The sequence below is a fragment of the Misgurnus anguillicaudatus genome, chromosome 8 (genome assembly GCF_027580225.2).
Source record: "Misgurnus anguillicaudatus chromosome 8, ASM2758022v2, whole genome shotgun sequence".
NCBI lineage: Eukaryota > Metazoa > Chordata > Actinopteri > Cypriniformes > Cobitidae > Misgurnus > Misgurnus anguillicaudatus.
The window spans coordinates 33,310,958-33,333,691 of NC_073344.2; the positions used below are offsets into that span (position 1 = coordinate 33,310,958).

The 22,734-nt window shown below is 37.1% G+C and overlaps 1 protein-coding gene across 2 annotated transcripts; it reads right to left on the reverse strand.

Annotated features, from left to right (window-relative positions):
- Nucleotides 1-8,702: 8,702 nt before the first annotated feature.
- cobll1a (cordon-bleu WH2 repeat protein-like 1a) lies at nt 8,703-22,342 on the reverse strand. 2 transcript variants are annotated; one of them, XM_055214020.2, is made up of 10 exons: nt 22,175-22,342; nt 20,461-20,559; nt 20,152-20,356; nt 19,747-19,972; nt 18,777-18,883; nt 17,472-17,693; nt 16,831-16,921; nt 13,347-13,485; nt 11,892-13,055; nt 8,703-9,198 (listed from the first exon to the last, which is right to left on the reverse strand). In XM_055214020.2, the coding sequence occupies exons 2-10, from the start codon at nt 20,550-20,552 to the stop codon at nt 9,195-9,197; spliced, it is 2,250 nt and encodes a 749-aa protein (XP_055069995.2). In that variant the 5' UTR covers nt 20,553-20,559; nt 22,175-22,342; the 3' UTR covers nt 8,703-9,194. The 2 variants fall into 2 exon arrangements, with proteins under 2 accessions (XP_055069995.2, XP_055069994.2); XM_055214019.2 differs by having other exon boundaries at nt 13,347-13,488; nt 22,175-22,341.
- Nucleotides 22,343-22,734: the final 392 nt, after the last annotated feature.

Genomic DNA, 22,734 nt, shown 5'->3' on the forward strand with positions numbered 1-22,734 from the left:
ACTTCCTGCCATTTAGTTTTAACATAAGATTAAAATAAATGATTCATGTGCACAGAGGGCAATTTAGGGAAAAGTGAGCCATTTTTTCTCAATGAAATTAATGAGAAAAGGTATCCTATTTTACACCCTATGGTGTAAGCATGGGCGTCGGAAGCAAAAAAAATAAAAATGTGGGTGGGTTCAAAGCATTTACTGGAATAGATGCCATTTTCTTAAATTCTGGTGCTTTTTAATTAAACAAAAAAGCTTTACTTACCTTGTTGTGTCGCTGGTACAGTTGGCCAAGTAGTGAAAACACGAAATGGAGTTTAATTTATAGGGACTCTAAATGAGGCAAGTAGCAGGAAGCAGCAGCGTGGAAGTCAAGGCTGTAGCTAAAACGCGGAATGGAGTTTCATTTATTAGGGCATTCCTCAAGTTGAATGAATTTGACTGACATTTGCACTAAATTGAAGAGAAAGTGAGTGGGTCCAATATCAATGAAAGTGGATGGGTCTTGTCCCAACCACATATAATGGTTCCGATGCCCATGTATGTAAGGAATAATTGACAACTGGCCATTGAATTATTAAAACATAATGAACACAATGCGGCACAATGCAAACCAGTGTGTATTATTTTAAAATAATTCAAAGGACCGAAGTCAAATATTCCACTTATAGTTACCACAGACATTGCTCTGGAAAACATTTGACAGGTCAGGTGTGAGTTAAATATAAATAATGCATAACCGTGGAACATTTCTCAACCAATCAGAATAAAGCATTCATCAGTCCCGTGGTACAAATGGCACAATAATATTTAATACACAATGTAATATAACACACTGAAAAAAATTACCTGTAAATTTTACAGTAAAATACTGGCAGCAGGGTTGCCAGCCCGTTACTGTAATTTTTACAGTAGTGCCGCTGTAATTTAATTTACAGACTTTTCCTGTATTTTCTGATTACTGTAAAAAACTGTATTTTTTTACAAAAAATGCTGTAATTTAATTTACAGACTTTGCCTGTATTTTCTGATTACTGTAAAAAACTGTATTTTTAAAATAATGCGGTAATTTTTACGTTCGTTACAGTGATAATGCAAGATCATTTAACTGCTTTACTAATGCAATCTCACAAACTGTATAAATCCCAAACAATAACATACAGAGCATTCACCACCCCCATCCTAAATGAATAACATACAGAATACTTCATACCCCCTATACACACATTATTCTTTGTCACAGGTAACATGCAATATGAACAAGAAGCATGCGCATGATAAATTATATTAATTAATCCCAGACATATTCAGCGTGTGGAAAGAAACTAAATATCATCTCAGTCCACATTTCTAATGTTTGTTAATTACAGAGGCACTCATGTCTCTGATTATCATTTCGCATAAAAGGCACAAGCTTAGCATAAATTACGAATATTTCTGCATATTAGCCAGCGAAGCCGTGACACGTTAATGACCCCGATGTCAAATGGCAGAGAAAATGAAACAGAGATAATCTGACAGAATGAAAAATAGAAAGAAGGAACTCAAGAGGACAATCTCCACTTGACATTTAAAATGGTTTATCACTTTTCTTAAAATAATGCAGGCCTGTTTTCATTTCACGTATGCTGCTAAAGAATGCAACAAAAGAAATAGAAAAACTTGTAAAATTCTGCATGTAATTGAAGCAAAGAGGACATAATGTGACAGAGCTGACCATTAGTTAAAGATATTTGATGTAATGCCAAGTGCAAGTGGGCATTCTGTTCTATTGTTCATTTCTAGACTAAATGTGTTCTGTGTGTTTGTCATTTCTCTCTGTATCTTTCCGGCTAAGGGCAGGGAGGAGAGGCCAACCGCACGGCATTGTGGGGGTTACAATGTGGTGACATCAGAGGAAATGTCAGAGATTGTGGGAGGCGATGTTAAAGAGAAACTCAGCTCTGTGCCTGAAAGCTTAACTGACATTTTTGGACAGTTGGAAAGGTCAGGCATACCTTCAGTTAAAAACTATTACTCTTTTTGCACATATATATGGGTAAAACACAGCAACAATATCATGACTTTACCCTATTTTTCATACTCGGAAAAAAATGTATGTCCCTCCCTGTTGAAAACAATTACATGTCGATACTCCTATAGGTGACTAAAATAAATCAGCAATATCACGATTTTACTTTTTTTTGCATTTGGCAGACACATTTATCCAAAGTAACTTACAGTGCATTACAACGTATACTTATTAATCAGTATTTGTGTTCCCTGGGTTCAAACCCGTGACCTTTTGTCCTGCTAGCCTGCTAACGTAATTCTCTACTGAGCTATGCATGAGCCATGAAATTTACACTATAGATGTTGAATTTGTAAACATTAGTTATTGCATTATCTAACATGAACTAACAATGAATGATACTTTTACATTGATTGTTAGTTCATGTTAATTTTAGCATAACCAATACATTATTTTTTAGTTGTAAATGTTAAAGGGAAACACCACCATTTTTCAATATTTGACTATGTTCTTACCTCAACTTAAACAAATGAATACATACCTATCTTTTTTCAATGCGTGCACTTCATCTTTGCACAGCGCGTTGTGAATGTGTTAGCATTTAGCCTAGCCCCATTCATTGCTTAGGATCCAAACAGGGATGAATTTGGAGGCCACCGGGCACTTCCATGTTTTCCCTATTTGAGGACTGTTGCATGGGTAGTTGCACGAGTAGGTATGGTGGCACAAAATAAAACATGACGATTTTTTAAGGGGATTAAAAAATGAGTACTATGTTGTGGAAGAGCACTCACTTTGCAACACTTCGACCCCCCGTTTGAGCGAGAGAGGTAGTAGTCAGGAGTGATGATGCTACTGCACGCCAAGGTGAGTAAATGATGACAGAGTTTTCATTTTTGGGTGAACTATCCCTTTAAAAAGGGAAAACATGGAAGGGTTTGGTGGCTTCCAAATTCATCCCTGTTTGTGGTGGCAGCTGGCGCATACAAACTTGAAATTCAACTTTTACTGTATTAATGCAGGTCTGTAAACAGCCGTTTATCAGGTGATGAATATTATTACTGCTTAGCTAAAATGCTGAAAATATTATTGTTGAAGTCAACTAAATCATGAAATAAATTTACTATGAATGTGTAAATCTGAATAATGTAGGTTTATTATCAGTAATGAACTAATCATGGTAATCATTCACACACACTCACAAACACACCAGAGTTTGCGTTAGACTATTTTATTTGAAAATCCTGACATGGTCAATTATTCGTTATTTCATGCTTTAATGATAATAATTGTTTTCGTTCACCTGTTAATTTCTAATCATGAACTTACAAAACGAGCATTCAAGTTCAAATGTGTTTATTTGTAAAGTGAACAGATGAACAGAGACCGTGCATCACTTTACATGTTTAACATGAAGCAGATTAATAAATTAGGTGATAAAACACGCAAACTTAATGCTGAATTTACCTCAGATAGACGACGCAGTTTTACTTTTATTCTGGAGATCGCGTGCTCTTACGCTTCGGCACACACTCGCACGCAAACACACACGCACGCACGCACACACACACACACACACACAGTAAAGTTGCCTAATCACAGACGTTGCATCAAAGTTGACCAAGCCACGGAAAATACCGGATTATCTGAGCATCATGTCCACGCAAAGGCAGCCTAAATGCAGCACAAAATTTTGGCCAGTAAGTTATATCACGCAGGCTAAGCATAAAATCATATTTTCTTTAATCTCAAGGTATTTCACTTGCTTTCACCGATCAGTACTGTATCTAGCAGTTACATGGCAATCTGCAACTCGATTATGAGACTCTGAAAACGATCCAATCACGTGAGGTCAAAGCCTTAAAAATATTCTGACTCGCTTACAACATAAGTAGGAGGGTTTGGGGCACACAGTCCTGCGGCCCAGGGCAGATCTGAAACCAGCCAATTAGAGCTCAGCCTCAGGTCACATGTTTTACCCTTTTAACTGACCTACATAGACACTCATTAGGGGTGACACACAAACATGACACACACACAACGAACTCAGTTTTGATTTGTAATTTTTTTAAATGAATGATAACATGACTAACAATGAAATAGTATAACTAAACTTTTTTTATTTTGTATTATTTTGCATATATTTAACTTTTTTGTAACATGTTAAAGTAGCTTTCTTCTCTGGCCAACTTTGGGGGGCGGCGCCCCAGCCCCCCCCAATGACCAGCTGCCATTGCCTGTTTGGATCCTAAGGAATGAATGGGGCAAGGCTAAATGCTAACACATTCACGATGCGCTGTGTAAAGATGAAGTGCAGGCATTGAAAAAAGATAGGTATGTATAATTCATCTAAGTTGAGGTAAGAACATGGTAAAATATTGAAAAACTTGTTGTTTTCCTTTAATATTTGTTAATGCACAAATTTCATGATTAGTGAGAAATTGCAATAAATTATAAAAATAAAATTGAATTAGCTTAAGTTATTTCAACTTTATTTTTATAATTTATAGCAATCTACTAGTCAAGAAAGTTGAAATTCATTTTGATTTAAAACTGATTCAACTTAAAAATGTACGTGCAACAAGGAATTTTTACAGAGTTAGCCAACTCCTAAAATACATACAAATTCCCAGGAGATCATGTTGCATTCATCTCAAAGACCCAAGGCATCATAATAATCAATAGATTTCACTGGATTTTAAGTGTAGATATCTGTCTGACAGCTTCATCTGAGGCCCGTTTCATCCGAGACAGACTTTATGTAAATAAGTTTGGCTGTGATTGTTAATTAGGGCTTTAGGTGATCAGTATTCATGAGTGTGCCCGGCGCGCCGCTCTCGCCGGGCGTGTCTGTTCTGCGCGGGGGTTGGGGGAGCACTGATCTGGCTTCAGTGGCCAGTAGGAAGTGTGTGTGCCACAAACTTGCCGGAATACTGATGAGGGAGGTTAGAAAGGCACCGGTCCACCGGGAAGAAGTAAACGCTTCCTTCGTCTCGCGCACAACCAATGGACTTTACACAAGGTGCATATTTTAATGGGAGAGCGTTATAATCAGTTCCCTCACCCACACGTTCTCGCATATACATCAGACTTGCTTTATAAAATACAAAACACGCATAGGTCAGATGACCAATAATACCCACCTCACCAAATGGCCACGGCAAACGTATACCCGCAGCGTTTGCAGACACACGTGGGTTTCAATAGCCCAATTTTATGAAAAGCCCCTCATTGTGCTTAGCAGGTTCCTATTCAATCAGCCGTGCCTGCTGGAAAGCCGTTCCTACACACCACGGAGAGGTGCTCTCGGAGGGCAGGAAAACACGCCTTGAAAATGAGAGGAGGAAAATCTGAAATGGCTGAAGGTCTTAAAGGTGGACATGCAGCCATTCGGCAAGCTGGTGTGGCCTTGAGAGAGAGTTCTCTTCAAACAAAGAGCACAGAAAATAAACAAACTTCATCCTTTTTATCTCTTCGACTGCCTGAAGAATAAAGTAATACCAGCAACATCTTTCTCCACAGTTTTATGAAGCCTATAAAAGTTGTCCTGTCAGACAGGAGATGCGTTACCAGCTGAGTATTTAAAGGCCACCCAGAGTCTTTGGGTAGAAAGAATGAACTCTTATGATTTCACCTTAATGTTCATCGAAGAAACTGGCAGTATTGTGGGGGTAGATGGGTTGCATCAGGATCAGCGGGTAAAAATGACGGGTGTGAAAACTGTAACAAAAAATACTTTTGCCAGAACTTAAAGGTCACGCAAAAATTAAAATCGTCTCATGATGTTGTTCCACACCCATGTTATTTTCTGTCGCCTACAGCACACAATGTGTCGCATGTTGTTTCAATAGCTGTTCATTCATACCAAGTCAATTGTGTCCAAAAACTTCCAAGCTCCAAAATGGACCTAAAGGTAGCATCAGGGTTCCCACACCTTAGTTAACTTCAAATTCAAGGACCTTTCGAGGACTTTCCAGGTCCAATACCCTCAAATTCAAGGACTTAATGTGGGGACACATTTCAAGGGAGAGCAAGGTTACATTGTGTTACCTTTAAAGACACATTGTTACAGTTTCCATTCGAGGGAACTCGCGCTGTGACACTTTGGGGACGCCTCCAAGGGTAAGTGGGTCTGAATGTGTATATCAAAATCAACCAATGGTGAGGCTTAACGACAAAGACAGGGTGACGCGGGAGCCAGGAAGTATATCGCAATCTGAATTATTCCAAAGACGGCGTTACAGGGACACAGGAAGTATGGCAAGGGAGACGCAGCGTCTCGTTCCCTTTTCAAGGAACAACAGTTACATACGTAACCCGAGGCGTTTTTATGTGTTAAACATGAACTATGCAAACTATGCAAAAAAGCATTTTGGTATGAATCAACATTCGCATAGAGAATATATAAGCATTTAAAGCAAACAGTTTAGCACGTGTGCTTAAAACGCCTAGAATTTTTATGATACTATCCTACACTACACAGGGAATAATAATGGATTTTTTTCCCCAGAAAAAATAGATTCAAGCACTTTCAATGACCTGTATGTATGCATGTTTATTTGCAAAAACTTCTCAGGGCCTTGAATTTTCCGCCCAGATTCACAAACTTTCAAGGTTTTAAGAACCCGTGGGAACCCTGTTAGCATCTGAAGCTATGACTAACACAAGTCGTTTACTTTTAAACCAAATCATTGATCAGCTTATTTATACACTCGGATAAAGGTACAAAATGTGGTATTGGGGTGGTACCCTTACACCTAAAGAGTCCATAGTAGCACCTAAAAGGTACATATCAGTACCAAATGTCTGCATCTAAATGGTAAATATTAGTCAATTTGTCAAGCGTACAGTACTGTACCATCCCAGTACATGTGTGGCGTTAATGTACAAAACTACACTGTAAAAAAAATCCGTAGAAATAGCTGGGTTGCCGGTAATTTACCGTAGATTTAAATTTATGTGATTGACTGGCAACATTTTGTTCAAAGTTAAATAAACATTAAACATTTCAAGTCTTTGTCTTTACAGAGTAAAACTAAAAAAAACGGCATCAAGCAAAACGTTCTAGGAAACAAAATCTGAAGCAAAAAAAAAGAAAAAGCTTGATGATGATTTCTGGTTCCCAGAATGCTTTGTATGAGGCTGTTATTGTATAGTTTTATTCTGTAAAGATAAAGACTTGTTAATATTTAAAATTTATTTAACTTTGAACAAACTCTTGCCAGTAAATGGGTGATTCTCACGAAACCATTGAAACACCACGGCACTAATGATTTTAGCTTTAAAATGTGTAATATAGTAACATTAAAAAGCATCAGAATTAACACAATACTGTGTTCTACCTTGCACAATGTGTGATTTCAACATAAGAATTTATAATTGTAAATTTTATCTCATTTTCTGCTGAAATTCTCATTACCGCAATGTGTCCGGCTGTGTTTGAACATGCGTTATGTTGTAATTTAATCAAATTAACACAAAAATATTAAGAAAAAAATAAATGGATGTTTTGCTAGACTACTTTAGATGACAGAAAAATATTTACTGAATATTCATGTATAATAATAATGAAGAAAAATTAGGAAAATGATGTGTCCATGCCTGATGTTCTCATCCTCCGCAATTGATTTTAAATGCATGTGCAGAATCTCCAAATTATGTTCTTTCAGGTTTGTCATGTCATTTTAAAAATATGTCAGTGTTGATATTTTCTGACTGTTGCGGTAATGAGATTTTTTAGGACTAATTTTTTTAATTATGTTACAAAAAGTGTTAAATGATAAGTAAAAGTTTTTAAATTAATGTTCCCATTTACTCCAGACTTTGTTTTTCAATGTCTGGTGGGAAAAAAAGTAAATTTAAGCAATTTTTACATTTTCATGCTTGACATTTTTAAAACCAAGTTTTCGTGAGAATCACCCATATAACATAAATGTATATCTACGGTAAATTACCGGCAACCCAACTGCAATAACATTGCAATTTCTACGGATTTTTTTACAGTGTAGCTTTCAAATCTCAGATTATGCATATTCATATTCCATGGCATTATTTGTCATCAGTGATGTCAATATAGCGTGCACAAATATTATTCGAGTTTTCAGCAAATACCCACAGAAGATCTTATCTTACACAAAGCATAAAACAGTTTGCCTTCAGGATATTTGTATTCTAGCACAGGAGTCAAATGTGATACTTTTTGATCATGTATGGTGCTCTTTGGGGCTCTGTGAAATATGCTGTGGGTTTAGAGTAGACCAATAGATGAATAAATCATTTTTATCTGTGCCAGGATTGTTTAGCCAGGCAAAACATTACACAACAGTCTTGCATCTGTTGAGCCAGCCAGACAACTTTAAAACCCTGGGCAATGCAAATGTTAAACATTTCCTGCCATCTAGTGGCCACATGGTGCAACACAAATGGATGCTGCTGGACACATCTTTCATCATATTCTCATGGTCTCTATGTGAGTCATGTTAAACTATTAGTAAAAAATGGTCCCAAGCTGTCACTGGGGCAATACCCTTTAAAAAGGTCCTAGTATGTGTATACATTTGGTACCAGTATGTACCTCTGAGGTACTAATACTTTTTTGAAAAATTATCGCTCTAACGACAGCTTGGGACCTTTTAACCATTTTTTTCTTATAGTGTATGCTAATACGCTTAAACATAAAAGATGGTTTCTGCACACAAGGTTTATGACCATGATTTATTTATTCATGCACAAAAATAGGAAAAACAAACATTATTAGGAATACAAATCAAATCAAAGTCAACGCAGAAAAATAAACTTTCATTAAAATAAAAATAAACATTTACAACAATAGAAAAGCTTAACTGGAACGTTCACACACTCCGCTGCATATTTTTATCCTTGTGTAAGTGTGGGGTAAACTTATCATGTTTTCGTTTACATGCCAGTCATTTCAAATGCTGGAAATCCTTGTTTTTGAAAGCATTCCCAGGAAACACTGAAATCCCCTAACAGAATTCTAAAAAAATAACATTTCCTTTCCTCACAGAATACAGATATATGTGTTTGATAAAAACAGATAAACTATTCTTTATTCATTATAAATCCAAAATATTCATAATGACATAAAATCAGTCAGATAAGAAACATGATCTTCCGGTAAAGAACGCCTCATTCGATTTAAAGGAAAGTTCTCATTCAGACTGGCCATCAATTACCTGGAGAAAAAAAACATTGTAAGTCCCATAACAGCGATTAGTATTCAGTCACATGCATTAGATTGTATTGTGCACACCTTCATTCTGTTATTATCAGTGATGTGTTAGTTTTGGGTTAAATCGAAGGCATTTAAAGGAAAACACCACCGTTCTTCAATATTTTACTATGTTCTTACTTCAACATAGATGAATTAATACCTACCCATATTTTTCCAATGCGTGCACTTAATCTTTGTACAGCGCGTCGTGAATGTGTTAGCATTTAGCCTAGCCCCATTCATTTCTTAGGATCCAAACAGGGATGAATTTAGAAGCCACCAAACGCTTCCATGTTTTCCCTATTTAAAGTCTGTTACATGAGTAGTTACACAAGTAGGTATGTTGGCACCAAATAAAACGTAAGCAGGTTAAAAAAAGAACTATATTGTATGGGGGAAGAGCACCTAGTTTGCAGCACTTCGACCTCGTCGCGCAACAACATCATCACTCCTGACTAATCCCCCTCTCGTTCAAACTTCCGTCAATATTACTGCGCGCCGAGATCGAAGTGCCGCCAAATAAGTGCCCTTCCGCCATACAACACAGCTCCCACTCTTAACCGCCCAAAAAAAAATGATAATAATATTATGTGCCACCATACTTAAGTGCTCGATATAGTTGTGCGTAGGTCTTACGGCGTAGCCGCGACGGCGTAGGTTCCACGTCGGTTTTCATTTATACTTGCCAACACGCGCGCAGACCGCTGGTAGGCAGTAACCACGCGTGTAACCACAGTAGCAGCGCGAACGTCAAAGAAGCAGCAGCTAAGCAAGTTAACCCACAAACAAAGAAGAAACAGCAACTTGTTGTGTATAACTTGAGAAAACCAGCAATGATGGAAGTAAATAAACAGCGACTTTTGTTGCAATTTGAGTTAAATCACTCCTCAACTTAGCTCATCTTTGTTTTTACCGTCGCAAACGGAAATACCTATGACACAGTTTTTTTACCTGACGGTAGGGGTTCTGGTGGTCCGATCACAGCGCTTGCGGTCCGCGTAGAACTGACGCGCTGTTAAAATTTTTGCGAGGTGCACGTCACGAGAGCTACACACATAGAACTTACACACGACTATAAATCAGGCTTTACTCGTGTAAATACTCATGTAACAGTCTTTAAATCGGGAAAACATTGAAGTGTTTGGTGGCTTCTGGGTTCATCCCTGTTTGGATCCTGGGGAGTGAGTGGGGCTGGGCTGAATGCTAGCACATTCACGACGCGCTGAACAAAGACAAAGTGCACGCATTGAAAAAAGATAAGTGGGTGATTCTCACGAAACCATTGAAACACCACGGCACTAATGATTTTAGCTTTAAAATGTGTAATATAGTAACATTAAAAAGTATCAGAATTAACACAATACTGTGTTCTACCTTGCACAATGTGTGATTTTAACATAAGAATTTATGATTGTAAATTTTATCTCATTTTCTGCTGAAATTCTCATTACCGCAATGTGTCCGGCTGTGTTTGAACATGCGTTATGTTGTAATTTAATCAAATTTACACAAAAATATTAAGAAAAAAAATAAATGGATGTTTTGCTAGACTACTTTAGATGACAGAAAAAATATTTACTGAATATTCATGTATAATAATAATGAAAAAAATTTAGGAAAATGATGTGTCCATGCCTGATGTTCTCATCCTCCGCAACACTTTTTGAGAACAGTTTAAGCACACATACAGAATTTTAATAAAGTTTGATTTTGAGTGACCAAGCACATGGACCAGTTACTTCAAGATGGCTACCAGGTAAGATCATTTTTTTACAGTTAATTTGAAATATTGTCTTGTCAGAATGCTTACACGACATTTTGATTATCATTACCGCAAAAGATGCTTATTAAATGTTAATTTAATTAATAGAAGCATAATACTTTGATTTTAAATGCATGTGCAGAATCTCCAAATTTTGTTCTTTCAGGTTTGTCATGTCATTTTGACAATATGTCATTGTTGATGTTTTCTGACTGTTGCGGTAATGAGATTTTTTCAGGACTAATTTTTTAAATTATGTTACAAAAAGTGTTAAATGATAAGTAAAAGTTTTTAAATTAATGTTCCCATTTACTCCAGACTTTGTTTTATCAATGTCTGGTGGGAAAAAAGTAAATTAACAATTTTTACATTTTCATGCTTGACATTTTTAAAACCAAGTTTTCGTGAGAATCACCCACGTATGTATTAATTTGCCTAATTTCAGGTAAGGACATTGTAAAATATTGAAAAAACTGTGATGTTTTCCTTTAAACAAAACACTACCTTGTAAACCAAATGCTGAAATCTAGAAAATATTTTGTCGAAAATGCACACATACACTACTAGTGGAAGGAAGACGGCAATTAAACAAACAAAGGAAAAGACTATTATAAGTGTCAGACGTCACTAACGTTACAAACTACACATACAAGCCATTCCCTGACCAATAGACACAACTTTTCTTTGTAAAAATTACTGGAACATATACAATATAAATCCTTGCAATCCTGGCAGTTTCCTTTCGGATCACAGGACATAAACTATGTGCATGGAGGGAAAAATTGTGCATTTATGTAAAAAAAAAAATCGAAAGAAGCTTCATTGATACTAATGTAAGGTGGTATTAATATTCCAGTGCTTTTGTTTACTCACTGTGTGTGTTTATCTCCTACCTCTTAGCGTGCTTGGTATCCAGCGCAGACTTGAAATGTTTGGCTTTTTGAAATACAGCTAAGGCAAAGGGAGACACTGTTTCTGTAGAGCAAGGATCAGAGGTCGAGTGTGATTTAAATGGGCAGTCGGCACTGGGGCGAGATGTTAAAATGGAGGTGCCAGGAGATTCTGGAGCAGAGGTGTAATCGGCATTACGGATAGTTTGCGTAGAGTGGGCTTTTGGTTTAGAAGAGTGCGAGTTGGGTTGGTATTTGAAATTTGAGTTAAGATGGCTCTCAATGTCGGCTCTCAGGTCTCTTTCGGGTTCTTTATCGTCATTCTCTCCTTCACCGTCTTCATCGTACCAGCAGACAGGCGGCGGCGGTGATGGGAAATTATCATCGATTTGTGCATTTCTCAATTCACTTTGAAACTTTCTCCAGATATGTAATTTTCTGTTATTGTCATCATCACAACCTTGAAACATCCTTCTTTTCTCTTGGTATTGCTCTATCCAGTTCTTCTCCTTACCGGTCTCCACCAGAGCATATTCATGTTCCCCATCTCCTTCCACAAGGCTTTCGTCTACATTTGAATTTCTTGGTGATCCAACCGGTTGAGGAGCTGGTAAATTACCAGTCCAAGTGTCTCCTGACTCTAAACTTTTCAGTTGTGCATTTCTTAGCTCCAGATTATTTGTTTTACCGTTTAGTGGTTCTATATTGTTGAATGATTGTAGACCCCCTTTCTTAATGGGTTTCAGATAATTTAACTGCTTTTCATGTTTTTGCTCCAAGTTCTTGGCATTTGCCCAAGTTTGGTTTTCTTTCTCCAAGTGCTGTGGAATCTCTGGCAGGTTCTCACGCTTGTCTAAGCCACTGACATCATTTCTAAAACTTTCAGTTTGGACTTCTGGGAGCTGTGCACTGTGGATCTCCAGGTCTTCTGGGGTACCAGGGCTCAGCTTCTGTCCTGCATCGGCAGGGTCCGGTGCCACATCAAAGCATTTCCCGCCTTGCAGACGTCTCTGAGGAACCACGGTGAAGGTGGTCAAACCTTCTCTCTCAGAGGAGCTCCTCACCAGCTGACATCCAGGAGGTGTTTTAAACTCAACTTCTGGAGTGCTGAGCTCAGAAGGTGGACCTGAGGAGTCTTCTGTGGTTTGTTGCTGAGATGAAGAAGAACTAAGGAAATGAGGAGTTAACAGACTTATTAGAAATATAAAAATAGAGCAGGGGTGGGCATTCCTAGTCCTGGAGGGCCACTGTCCAGCAAAGTTTAGTTTATCAAACACACCTGAATGCCCTTTCCAAGTCATCCTCCAGACTTTGATTAGATCTTTCAGGTTTGTTTGATTAGGGTTAGAGCTAAACTTTACAGGACAGTGGCCCTCTTGGATCAGGAATGCCCACACTTGCTTTAGAGAAACAGCAAAGTCTACCAAAAAATTATTACATTTATTTTTTTAAACGTACGTTACGGAAGACAGCGTCCTCTTATGTCGAGCCTGTAGAGATTCCACGAGTTCGCTCATGACTTCAGCGATCGCAGGGCAACGGTCAGCTATGTGAGCTCTGTGTTTGTCTGAACTGTTGTCATCCTTGTCAACATTCTCTACTTCAGTGAAAGAAAGTGTTACAATATAACAAGATGCACATATAAATGCTGTGCTTACATGTAGGGTGAATTGCCGTAAAATGTGGGACAACTAAGATCTAGTGTTTGTAGGTCCAGTAACTGCGTTTCCATTACCTTTTGAATTGCACAAATTGAAATTGGCCGTATTTTCAATTCGCAATGTAAACATGTCAACTTCGCAAAAACTCCCATATATCGCAAAAGTTTTACGCTCGCATGAGGTGGATTTTCAGGCAATTCAGAAACTTTTTTTGCAAAACTGCAATGGATTTTGCAGGTCACCAGATGCAAGTAAGTCACGATTATTATTTGAAGATGATATGGTATGTCAACGCTGTCAACGCTATCTCGAGAATTCGTACATATTTTACGAGTTGGCTAATTCTTATTAAATTTACACGACCACATTCGTAAATTTTTGTGTGATTTGCCTTGACCCCTGTGACATTGGGGTTTGGAGTTGGGTTTCGTCGTTGTTTTTTCATGAGAATCGTATGTTTTTGCGCAATTAACTTTGAATTAGCCAACTCATAAAATATGTACGAAATACGAATTCTCGTGAGATCAGGCTGGGTATGTACTAAAACCTCCCAGAAACATCTCAATACATGTCTGCTTCCAAGTATAAGTGGCTTTCCTTGCCAATAATGTTTAGATAACACTTCTACATTTCTTTTGATTTAAAATAATGTACTATTACCTCCAAGGAACACCTATACGTAGCTGCTATTAAATATCAGGGGCTTTTCTTAGCATAATTTTTTGGATAATACTCTTACTAAGTCTTCTTTAGTTAAATATAATACCTAGTGCAGTGGATGTGATATTAGTAAACGTACCAACATCAGTCGACGTGATGTTTGGAACGACTTATCGCGAGAAAAAAGAGAGAAAAAAAATGTTTCAGTCGCATTTCATCGATTAACGGAAACAACATCATTTCGCAATAGTCTTTTGAAAACATTTAGAAAGTGTCGCTAAAGTTTTGCGCAGGAAATGCAGCTATTGAAACTATGACATCATAAAAATAAATCACATGACCTCTCAAATGTCCAGTCATGTGGGTGGAGCAATCATTAAATAGGAAGCACATTTCAAAGAAGTCTGAAATTCAAAAGTTGTCCCACATTAGGACAATTCGCCCCATCTATGAAGCCGTCGTACTGCATCTTACTGTAAACTATTATCATTACACCAACTCAGTGCAACACAAGAAGTATACAAATGCAACATATTTGATATAATTTATTTCAATATTAATCACGATTAGTGAATAGAATTTTAAAGCTTATTTGGCAACAGTTTGGGGAAAACAAAGAAATACACAGAAAGTTAACAACAAATTAGCACATTTAAACAAAATGAGCAGACAAACTTAATTAAAAAAAAATCATAAAAATAAAGGGAGATGTATTATATGGCCGATTGCTTCACATTGCACAAAATTTAGTTATAGTGAATTTGGGATAAATCTTTAACCCCCAACCCAACTACCGGACTGGTATTTGATAAAATACATAAAACACAGATTAAGCTGAATATTGTACTGCAGTGCAGAGGTCTTTAACCTTATTCAGACCAAGGACCCCTAATGGATAGAGAGAAGCAAGACCCCCAGTACATTTAACAAATTAAGACTGGATTTATTAATTATGGTTACCAGTGGCAGCCGGAGACTTCTTTTTCGTGGGAGCTTGATGCAAAGTTCGTCACAATGTGTGTGGTTCCTTATTTCAAAATATGTTTTGAGTCGAGTGCGTGTATGTGCATCACGTGTCTTGTCAAAATAAGTGCCTGCTGCAGACGCGTCTAAAGGGTTTTATGATACTCGCATAATCTCATGAGTGTCTTGCGTGTATTTTGTGAACGTAAGCGTCTCTTTTTTTTGTAAAGACATTTTTTGGGCTGTTTTGCCTTTATTGATAGACAGTAAGTAATTAGGAGACGACAGAAAAGGACAGGGTGGAGAGAGGGGTATGGGATCGGCAAAGAACTTCGAGCTGGAAGTGCGTTTTGCACCGGAAGTGCGTTTTGCACCATATGTCGGTGCACTGTTCACTACACCATCGGCTCCGACACGTGAGCGTCTCTTTTGTCATAAACGGTATTGACGCGTGTGCAGCAGACACTCAGTTCACATGACACAACAAACACATATTTTAAAAAACGCAAGCAACACACATGACACTCCAAACGCTTATTTGTGCCCATCGGATGAGCAGTCACGAGCCGCCACTGATGGTTACATACTGTACTACATAACATTTTTAATTTACTGAATAGATTTTAATGTGTGAACCTTCATTTTAATTAAATAAAAAATAGCCCATTAATGCATTTTTTGTTTGATGCCTAAATTTAAATTTTCCCCCCAAAAATTATTTTGAATTCAAACAATAATTTTAGGACCCCTATTAATACCACCACAGACCCCCAAGGGACCCCTTTTGAAGACCTATGTTGAACTGGTGTTACCGAGTACTGGAAACTGAGGCTGTAGCTGGATTAAGGCATCGTTATTGGAAAAAAAAGTGCTACAGATTGAACCTTAAGAAACATGTTTTATGTTCTATTATGTTAAACTAGTACATACTGTACTTACGCTAAAAAGATTTTCGAAAACATTACCATAATTCTCATTTCTTCTAGCAAACCTGTTTTCTTGTTAATTGACAACGTGATAGAGACAAATGACATTGCGTATATGCAATAAGACTGTGGGATTTAACAAGGAAGATTAAAGACACGCAGAAAAATCAGCCCATCACCGATGAAAGCAGGAACAGAGAAACAAGCATGGGGACAGAGAGGAAAAGACACTGCACAGCCTGTTAAACGCCCCCTCCTTGTAAAACAGTGTAAAACAAGAGCGAATAATCAATCGGACATTGAAAGATTCATGTTTGCAAAGTCAAGAGCGATATTTTTACCAAAGCAATAGTTTATAGAGATAATACTTTATGGCAGTCAATAGATTTGTTTTGATATTGAAATTTTGTTTTCATTGGATACTACAGCAGTGGTTCTCAATTCCTCGGGACCCCCCTCCCATAATGTTTTAGATGTCTCCCTATATGAAACACTCGATTTCACTCATCAGGCTCCCCTTAAGTAACACACTAACAAGCTTATGAACTAAATCAGGCGTTTTTATATATGGAGACATCTAAAATTATCTGGGAGTGGAGTCCTGAGGACTGAAATTGAGAACCACTGCTCTACAGTACAATGTTTTCATCGGTCACATTCACGCACACAGGTTTCCACAAAAGCAAACATATGCAAGGTCATTAATATTTACATTATTGACCTAACACATACCTTTGTTATCTTCATCAGATGGAGGAGGCGGGGCTCGCCGCTTAGTCCTTTTAAGAGAGGACTCGGTGGAAGATATTCGACTAAGCAGACCCTGAGAAAAAGCACACAAACACTATAGTTAATATTAATGTGATAAACAGATTCCAGTCTGTATCAATGCACATTCATAAAAAATAATGTATGACCCTGCCAGTGAAAACCCTGCTGAATTCATTTTAATGCGATTTACGATTTTCTACATAAAAACCATAGATATGTATAATAAAGGCTAGATGTGGTACGGCTTAGTCTCTAATGTCATCACCTGGCAGCCATCTTACCTCAGACAGCCCGCTCACTCGTAGCATTGTGTTTAAAGGTATTGCGGAGGATTTTCTTTTTCCGGGTGAATCATCAAGACTATTGGTCCTCCTAGTTGTCAATTATTGTGCCACCATACTTACTCGTGTAACTACTCATGTAACAGTCTTTAAATAGGGAAAACATGGAAGTGTTTGGTGGCTTCTAAATTCATCCTTGTTTGGATCCTAAAGAATGAATGGGGCTAGGCTAAATGCTAACACATTCACGACACGCTGAACAAAGATTAAGTACACACATTGAAAAAGATAGGTATGTATTAATTTGTCTAAGTTGAGCACCTGTTTTCCAAGTGTGTCCCGCTCAGAAAATTCATCATAGTCTTTGGTGTTAAATTCACAGGGGACGCTCTGAGATGTCACCAGAGGAGGCCGTGGAGCACGTCTCTTCTTAGACACGTCTACAGTGCCCGTTTGTAAAGTTGAGTGGCCGTTCAGACACCTCACCCCGACTGCATGTCGGTTGTTCAATTCGGGAGAGCCTGGAGCACTGGTAGTCAAAGCCTGTAGAGAACAACACAAAAAACAGTACAGAAAAACATGAAGTGAACAAAAATTGCAGATTGCAACTTGTAAAGCACATCAGTTGGTTTTTGAAGCAATTTAGATTGCTTTTCAAGCTATACATTTTCTTGTATTCATGAACTTTCAGAGTATTAAAAACCACAATTTCATTATTGCTAGTGTCATCCCACACTATTTTCAGCTACAGGAATCCATAGTACAGTAAAAGGCATATTTAAATACAAATAAAGTAAAAACCAAGCAGTGATGCACCAGAATTACAATTCTTGGCCAAAACAGAATATTTTGAAAATCTATAAAATAAAACAAGTATTTTAACACATGTAAACGTACTCACAGAAAAGCTAACTAGAGAGGCTAAAACGAATAGCAAATCGAATAGTGAAAAGAATAAGGAGAACCATCGGGAAATGTTAAACGGAAATGCCCTTTCAAATGCCTAATTTAAACCTGTATTTGTAGTTTAATATATAAATCCAGTTTTTATTTCTCTTTTTAAATCGCTTTTTAAAAAATACATTTTGAAATTCCATTATTTAATTAAGAATTTATAAATGCAATTTAAAATGATGAATTTATTGAGTGTTTTATGTTGTTTTTGTAAATTGTTATTTTACTTTGAACTATTTATTACTTGATTAATATTTTATTTCTACGTTATTTTTATAATCTCACTTTTTATTGCCTAATAAAATGTTACATAATGATTTTTTTTGTAACTTTGTCTATTTATTTATAGATTAATTAATGGATTTTTTAAACAAATCTATTAATTGCTATTTTTATTGTCCAGGTAGTTATTAAATATTGAACTTCTTTATTACATTTTGCATGACTCTTGTGGTCCTCCATAAGATAGATGCAAATGCAAAGGAACAGTAAAGATAGATGCAAATGACAGCCTAAAGATAAACTGATGTAGATACAGATGAGTGAACTTGTACCAGTGATGAAGTGCAATATTTATCAATTATTTATGACAGCCAGCAGGTCGCACAGAATTCATATCCAGAGACTGACAGATAAATGGACAGAGACACAGCTGGTGAGAGACATACAGACCTGCTCAGGTGTTTTCTTGCTCTTTTTGAATAAACTAAAAAATCTTTTGTTGCCCTTTTCTCTCTGGATCTTCTCTTTGACTGACGTTTTTTGTTCTTCATCACCACCTGAACACACACACACACACGTATCATTAGAGTATCCAGTCAAATTATCTTTCCATGCCACTTTTATCCAAACTGACCTACACAACACATATTACATGAACAACTTAAAGGGACACTTCACTTTTTTTGAAAATATGCTAATTTTCCAGCTCCCCTAGAGTTGAACATTTGATTTCTATCGTTTTTGAATCCATTCAGCCGATCTCCGGGTCTGGCGGTACCACTTTTAGCATAGCTTAGCACAATCCATTGAGTCTGATTAGACCATTAGCATCGTGCTCAATGATATTACACAGTGCCCGAAAATAGTCCCCTGTTATGGAAAGATACTAAGAGGACTATTTCCAGCTGCTGTGTATTGCTGAATGCTGTGTATTGAGTGATTATTACGCTAGAATGAGAGTATAGTTCCTAGCTATTTCATTTGTACAGAGAGTCTGGCCCCCCCCTCTGTTCGCTGATTGGACCTGCAGATTTTTGCAGGAGAAAACGAAACTCTACACAGCAGTTCCAGACATAGTACTAAAGCGAAATGAAAATTAAGCGGAAGCACGTAGGAAGGCGGAGTCAGGCTAGTTCCTAGCCACATCTGCCTAGAAAATCGCAACTTTTAATTTTCCGTCTGTCTAAGTCACGATGTAACTACAGAAGAGTTAGTTTTAAATAGGAAAAATATCGGAACTCTTTATTTTTGAGCAAGATGCCAATGGTCCAATCAGACTCAATTGACTGCGCCAAGCCACGCCAAAAGCGGTAGGAATGGATTCCAAAATGGTAAAAAATCAAATGTTTGTCTCTAGGGGAGCTGGAAAATGAGCATATTTTCAAAAAAGTTTTTGTAACCTGGTTACAGTATTACTGACCTTTTGTGTCTTTGGCGTACAGCTCTTTGATTCCATAGTCATTAAGTGTTTTGGTGAGGTCCAGAGGATCCTCTGAATGGCAAGTCCTCAAAAAGATGGTGGTATTAGGATTAAACTCGCACTTCTCACACACCAAGGGCACCAACTCAGCCAACGGCACTTTGGGATTGACCCGCACTACTGCTTTATGGGACTTCTTGTAGTTTATCATAAGACGAACTGTCGCCTAGGAAATGTAATTTTTAGAGAGAAACATACTGTACTGAAACAATAGAAAAGGTGACGACAGTAAATTACGTAGTGAATTTGATTATTTCCTATTGGTACAGCTACATTATTGTTGTGCTTGCAATGCCAAGGTTAAAGGTTTGAAACCTTGTATACCTTAAAATGTACCAGACTTACCACAGGCATATGAGGCTTTTTCTTATTAGCATCATCACTTCCTTTAGGTTGCAGGACAACTTTCTCAAACTCAAGGGAGCCAATCGGCGAGTTGGGCTTGAAACGAATGTGGTTATGATTGGCTGAGATGAGTTTAATAACATTGTCTGACGGGACGAGGCGGTGTTGAGCACACAAAGTGACCAGAACGTCCATCACGGGCTTACTGCAAGCACACATAACAATGTGAATTAAAACATGACTACACATGCAGCTAAAGTAGGGCTCTTCGGTATCATTACATCACATTTATCAATTTTTCCCACTCACCTGCCGTGTACTGTGGTTGTGGTCTCCTGACCTCCGGGAAGCTGTATGGTGAGAGTGATGTCCCTCTCTGTGAGATCTTGTTGGGGATCCATGTGTGTGCTGTAAAAAGTATAAAGCCTATATTAGAAAAATTTTGGCAATTCATACAGTATAGGCGGTTTCATCGGCCGAGGTTACGTGCCTGAAACAAAGTGAACATCCGGTTTATATTTATTTATCGTTCTGGCTTGTGGCTAAACTGATCTCTGAAACAAATATCGTGTCGACAATAAAATGTTTTGGTTTGCTAAAGATGAGGGGAGAAGAGGACGAGTATGGTTTACAACTGTGTGGAGAGATTTGGCAGCCAGACAAGAATTCAAGGGCCTGTAGATAACATTGTATACATTAATTGTACACAGTAACATTTTATTTGTTTAATTATTTATTTCCCTTGTTATCAGAAATAAAGTAGGCCTACTGTTAAAGGACTCTGTTGTTATTGACTCTATGTGGAAGTCTACCGGAAGAGTGTATGGCAAAATATGACTTATCCAAGTAGGATATGTTCGCAAAAATGACATCTGAATATTTTTAACAATGTACAGTACAAATACAGGGATAAATAGTTCATAACACTTATTTAAGCAAAAAACTAAAATAAATAATAATAATAATAATAAATATATAAATAAATATATATATATAAATAAATAAATATTATATATATATATATATATATATAAATAAATATATATATTATATAATATTATTTATTTATTTTTTAGGGTAAGGCATCCCACATGAAAAAATACTGTAGAATACATTCATATTTAGTATATCATTATAATAAAATTATAAATTATTGTAAACTGTACTCTAGTCAAATTCCTAGGATACTAGGCTAAATCTTACCGTGGTAAATTTTAAAGTATACTACACAGTACAAATTCATCATTGTTAATACTACAAAAAAAAACTATTGTATACATTAGGAGGTTTAGACATTATAGCAGCATACTAAAACTGACTTAAATACCGTACTACAGTACAGTATTTTTATTACATTTAAACCATCTTTAATTCATATCTGTATTAGAATAGAAGTTATATTATATAGTTCAATAAAATACAGTAATACTAAATATAACGAACATTTTAAAATAAAATTGGGAAGTCATCTGTGCCAACGCCCTTGTGTTGGGGGCTCGTGCGCTGGAGCGTGTAAACGCTTATCATAGTTGACAGCGCGTGGAATTTCACGCCTCCCTACCACTGATCACCAGAGTGCATTTAAACTTTATATTCTCATTCCCTATGAGATTTAAAACAAACGCTTTCTAAAATTGCTGTTTGACTTTACGCCGCGCAGACCGATTAACGTATGACATCAAAGTACCGCGAGAGAATTCGAAACTTTGATGTAATACACCGCATGAAGTCGCACGCATACACATGACGAGCACCTGGTGTGAATTTACAGAAGATGGTAAGCTAATGCTCAATCAATGTCCACACAAAACAAGACATTAAGTAGTTTAAATTTAGTCTTTATCTAACAATGCAACCGTTTAATAAGTGTTACTTTATTCCCAACATATTCAGGGTTTGTAGTTTTCTAGCTTCCAAGCACAGGATTAAGTTAAGTAACTTACTATCAGTAGCTCACCGATGCAGACGCACGGATTTAAAGATTTCAACTGCATATTAGATTAATGTATCTTTCATGTCTTACCTTTAGCAGTTGCCAACGGTGTCCTCAAAAAAAACGGGGCTCTGATAAGACGTATGAACTATGAAATTAGGCAAAGAAGCAGAGAAGGTGCAAAGACGAGCCTTTCTAATCCTCTAGAGTTGTCAGTACCTTATGGACATGCCCCGTCTAATGACATCAACAAATCTGTTTCTCGTGTGTGTGCGCGAGCGCGCGTGCGTGAGAAAGATAAATAGAGAGAAAGATGATTGTTTAAAAAATATTGAGTTAAAGACTTAAAATAAACATATTAAAGTACTGTATTAAATATCATTAATATGTAGCAAATCTGTTCGTTTGTTAAATCTTCTTGTCACTTTTTTCAGGTTGGTGTGAGAGAGAAAGTTGTTGTCCAATCACATGAAAGATGATCTATCAGCTGACTATCGATGTCCCAACTTGCATAATTATAATATGCACTAAAAGTATGTACATTTTAAAGTATTTACTTTTTAGTGCATAGCAAAAGAGTATGCAGCTAGAACAACAGACATACTGAAGAGTATCATGCAGGTATGGTACAGAAGCACGTTGTTACTTAG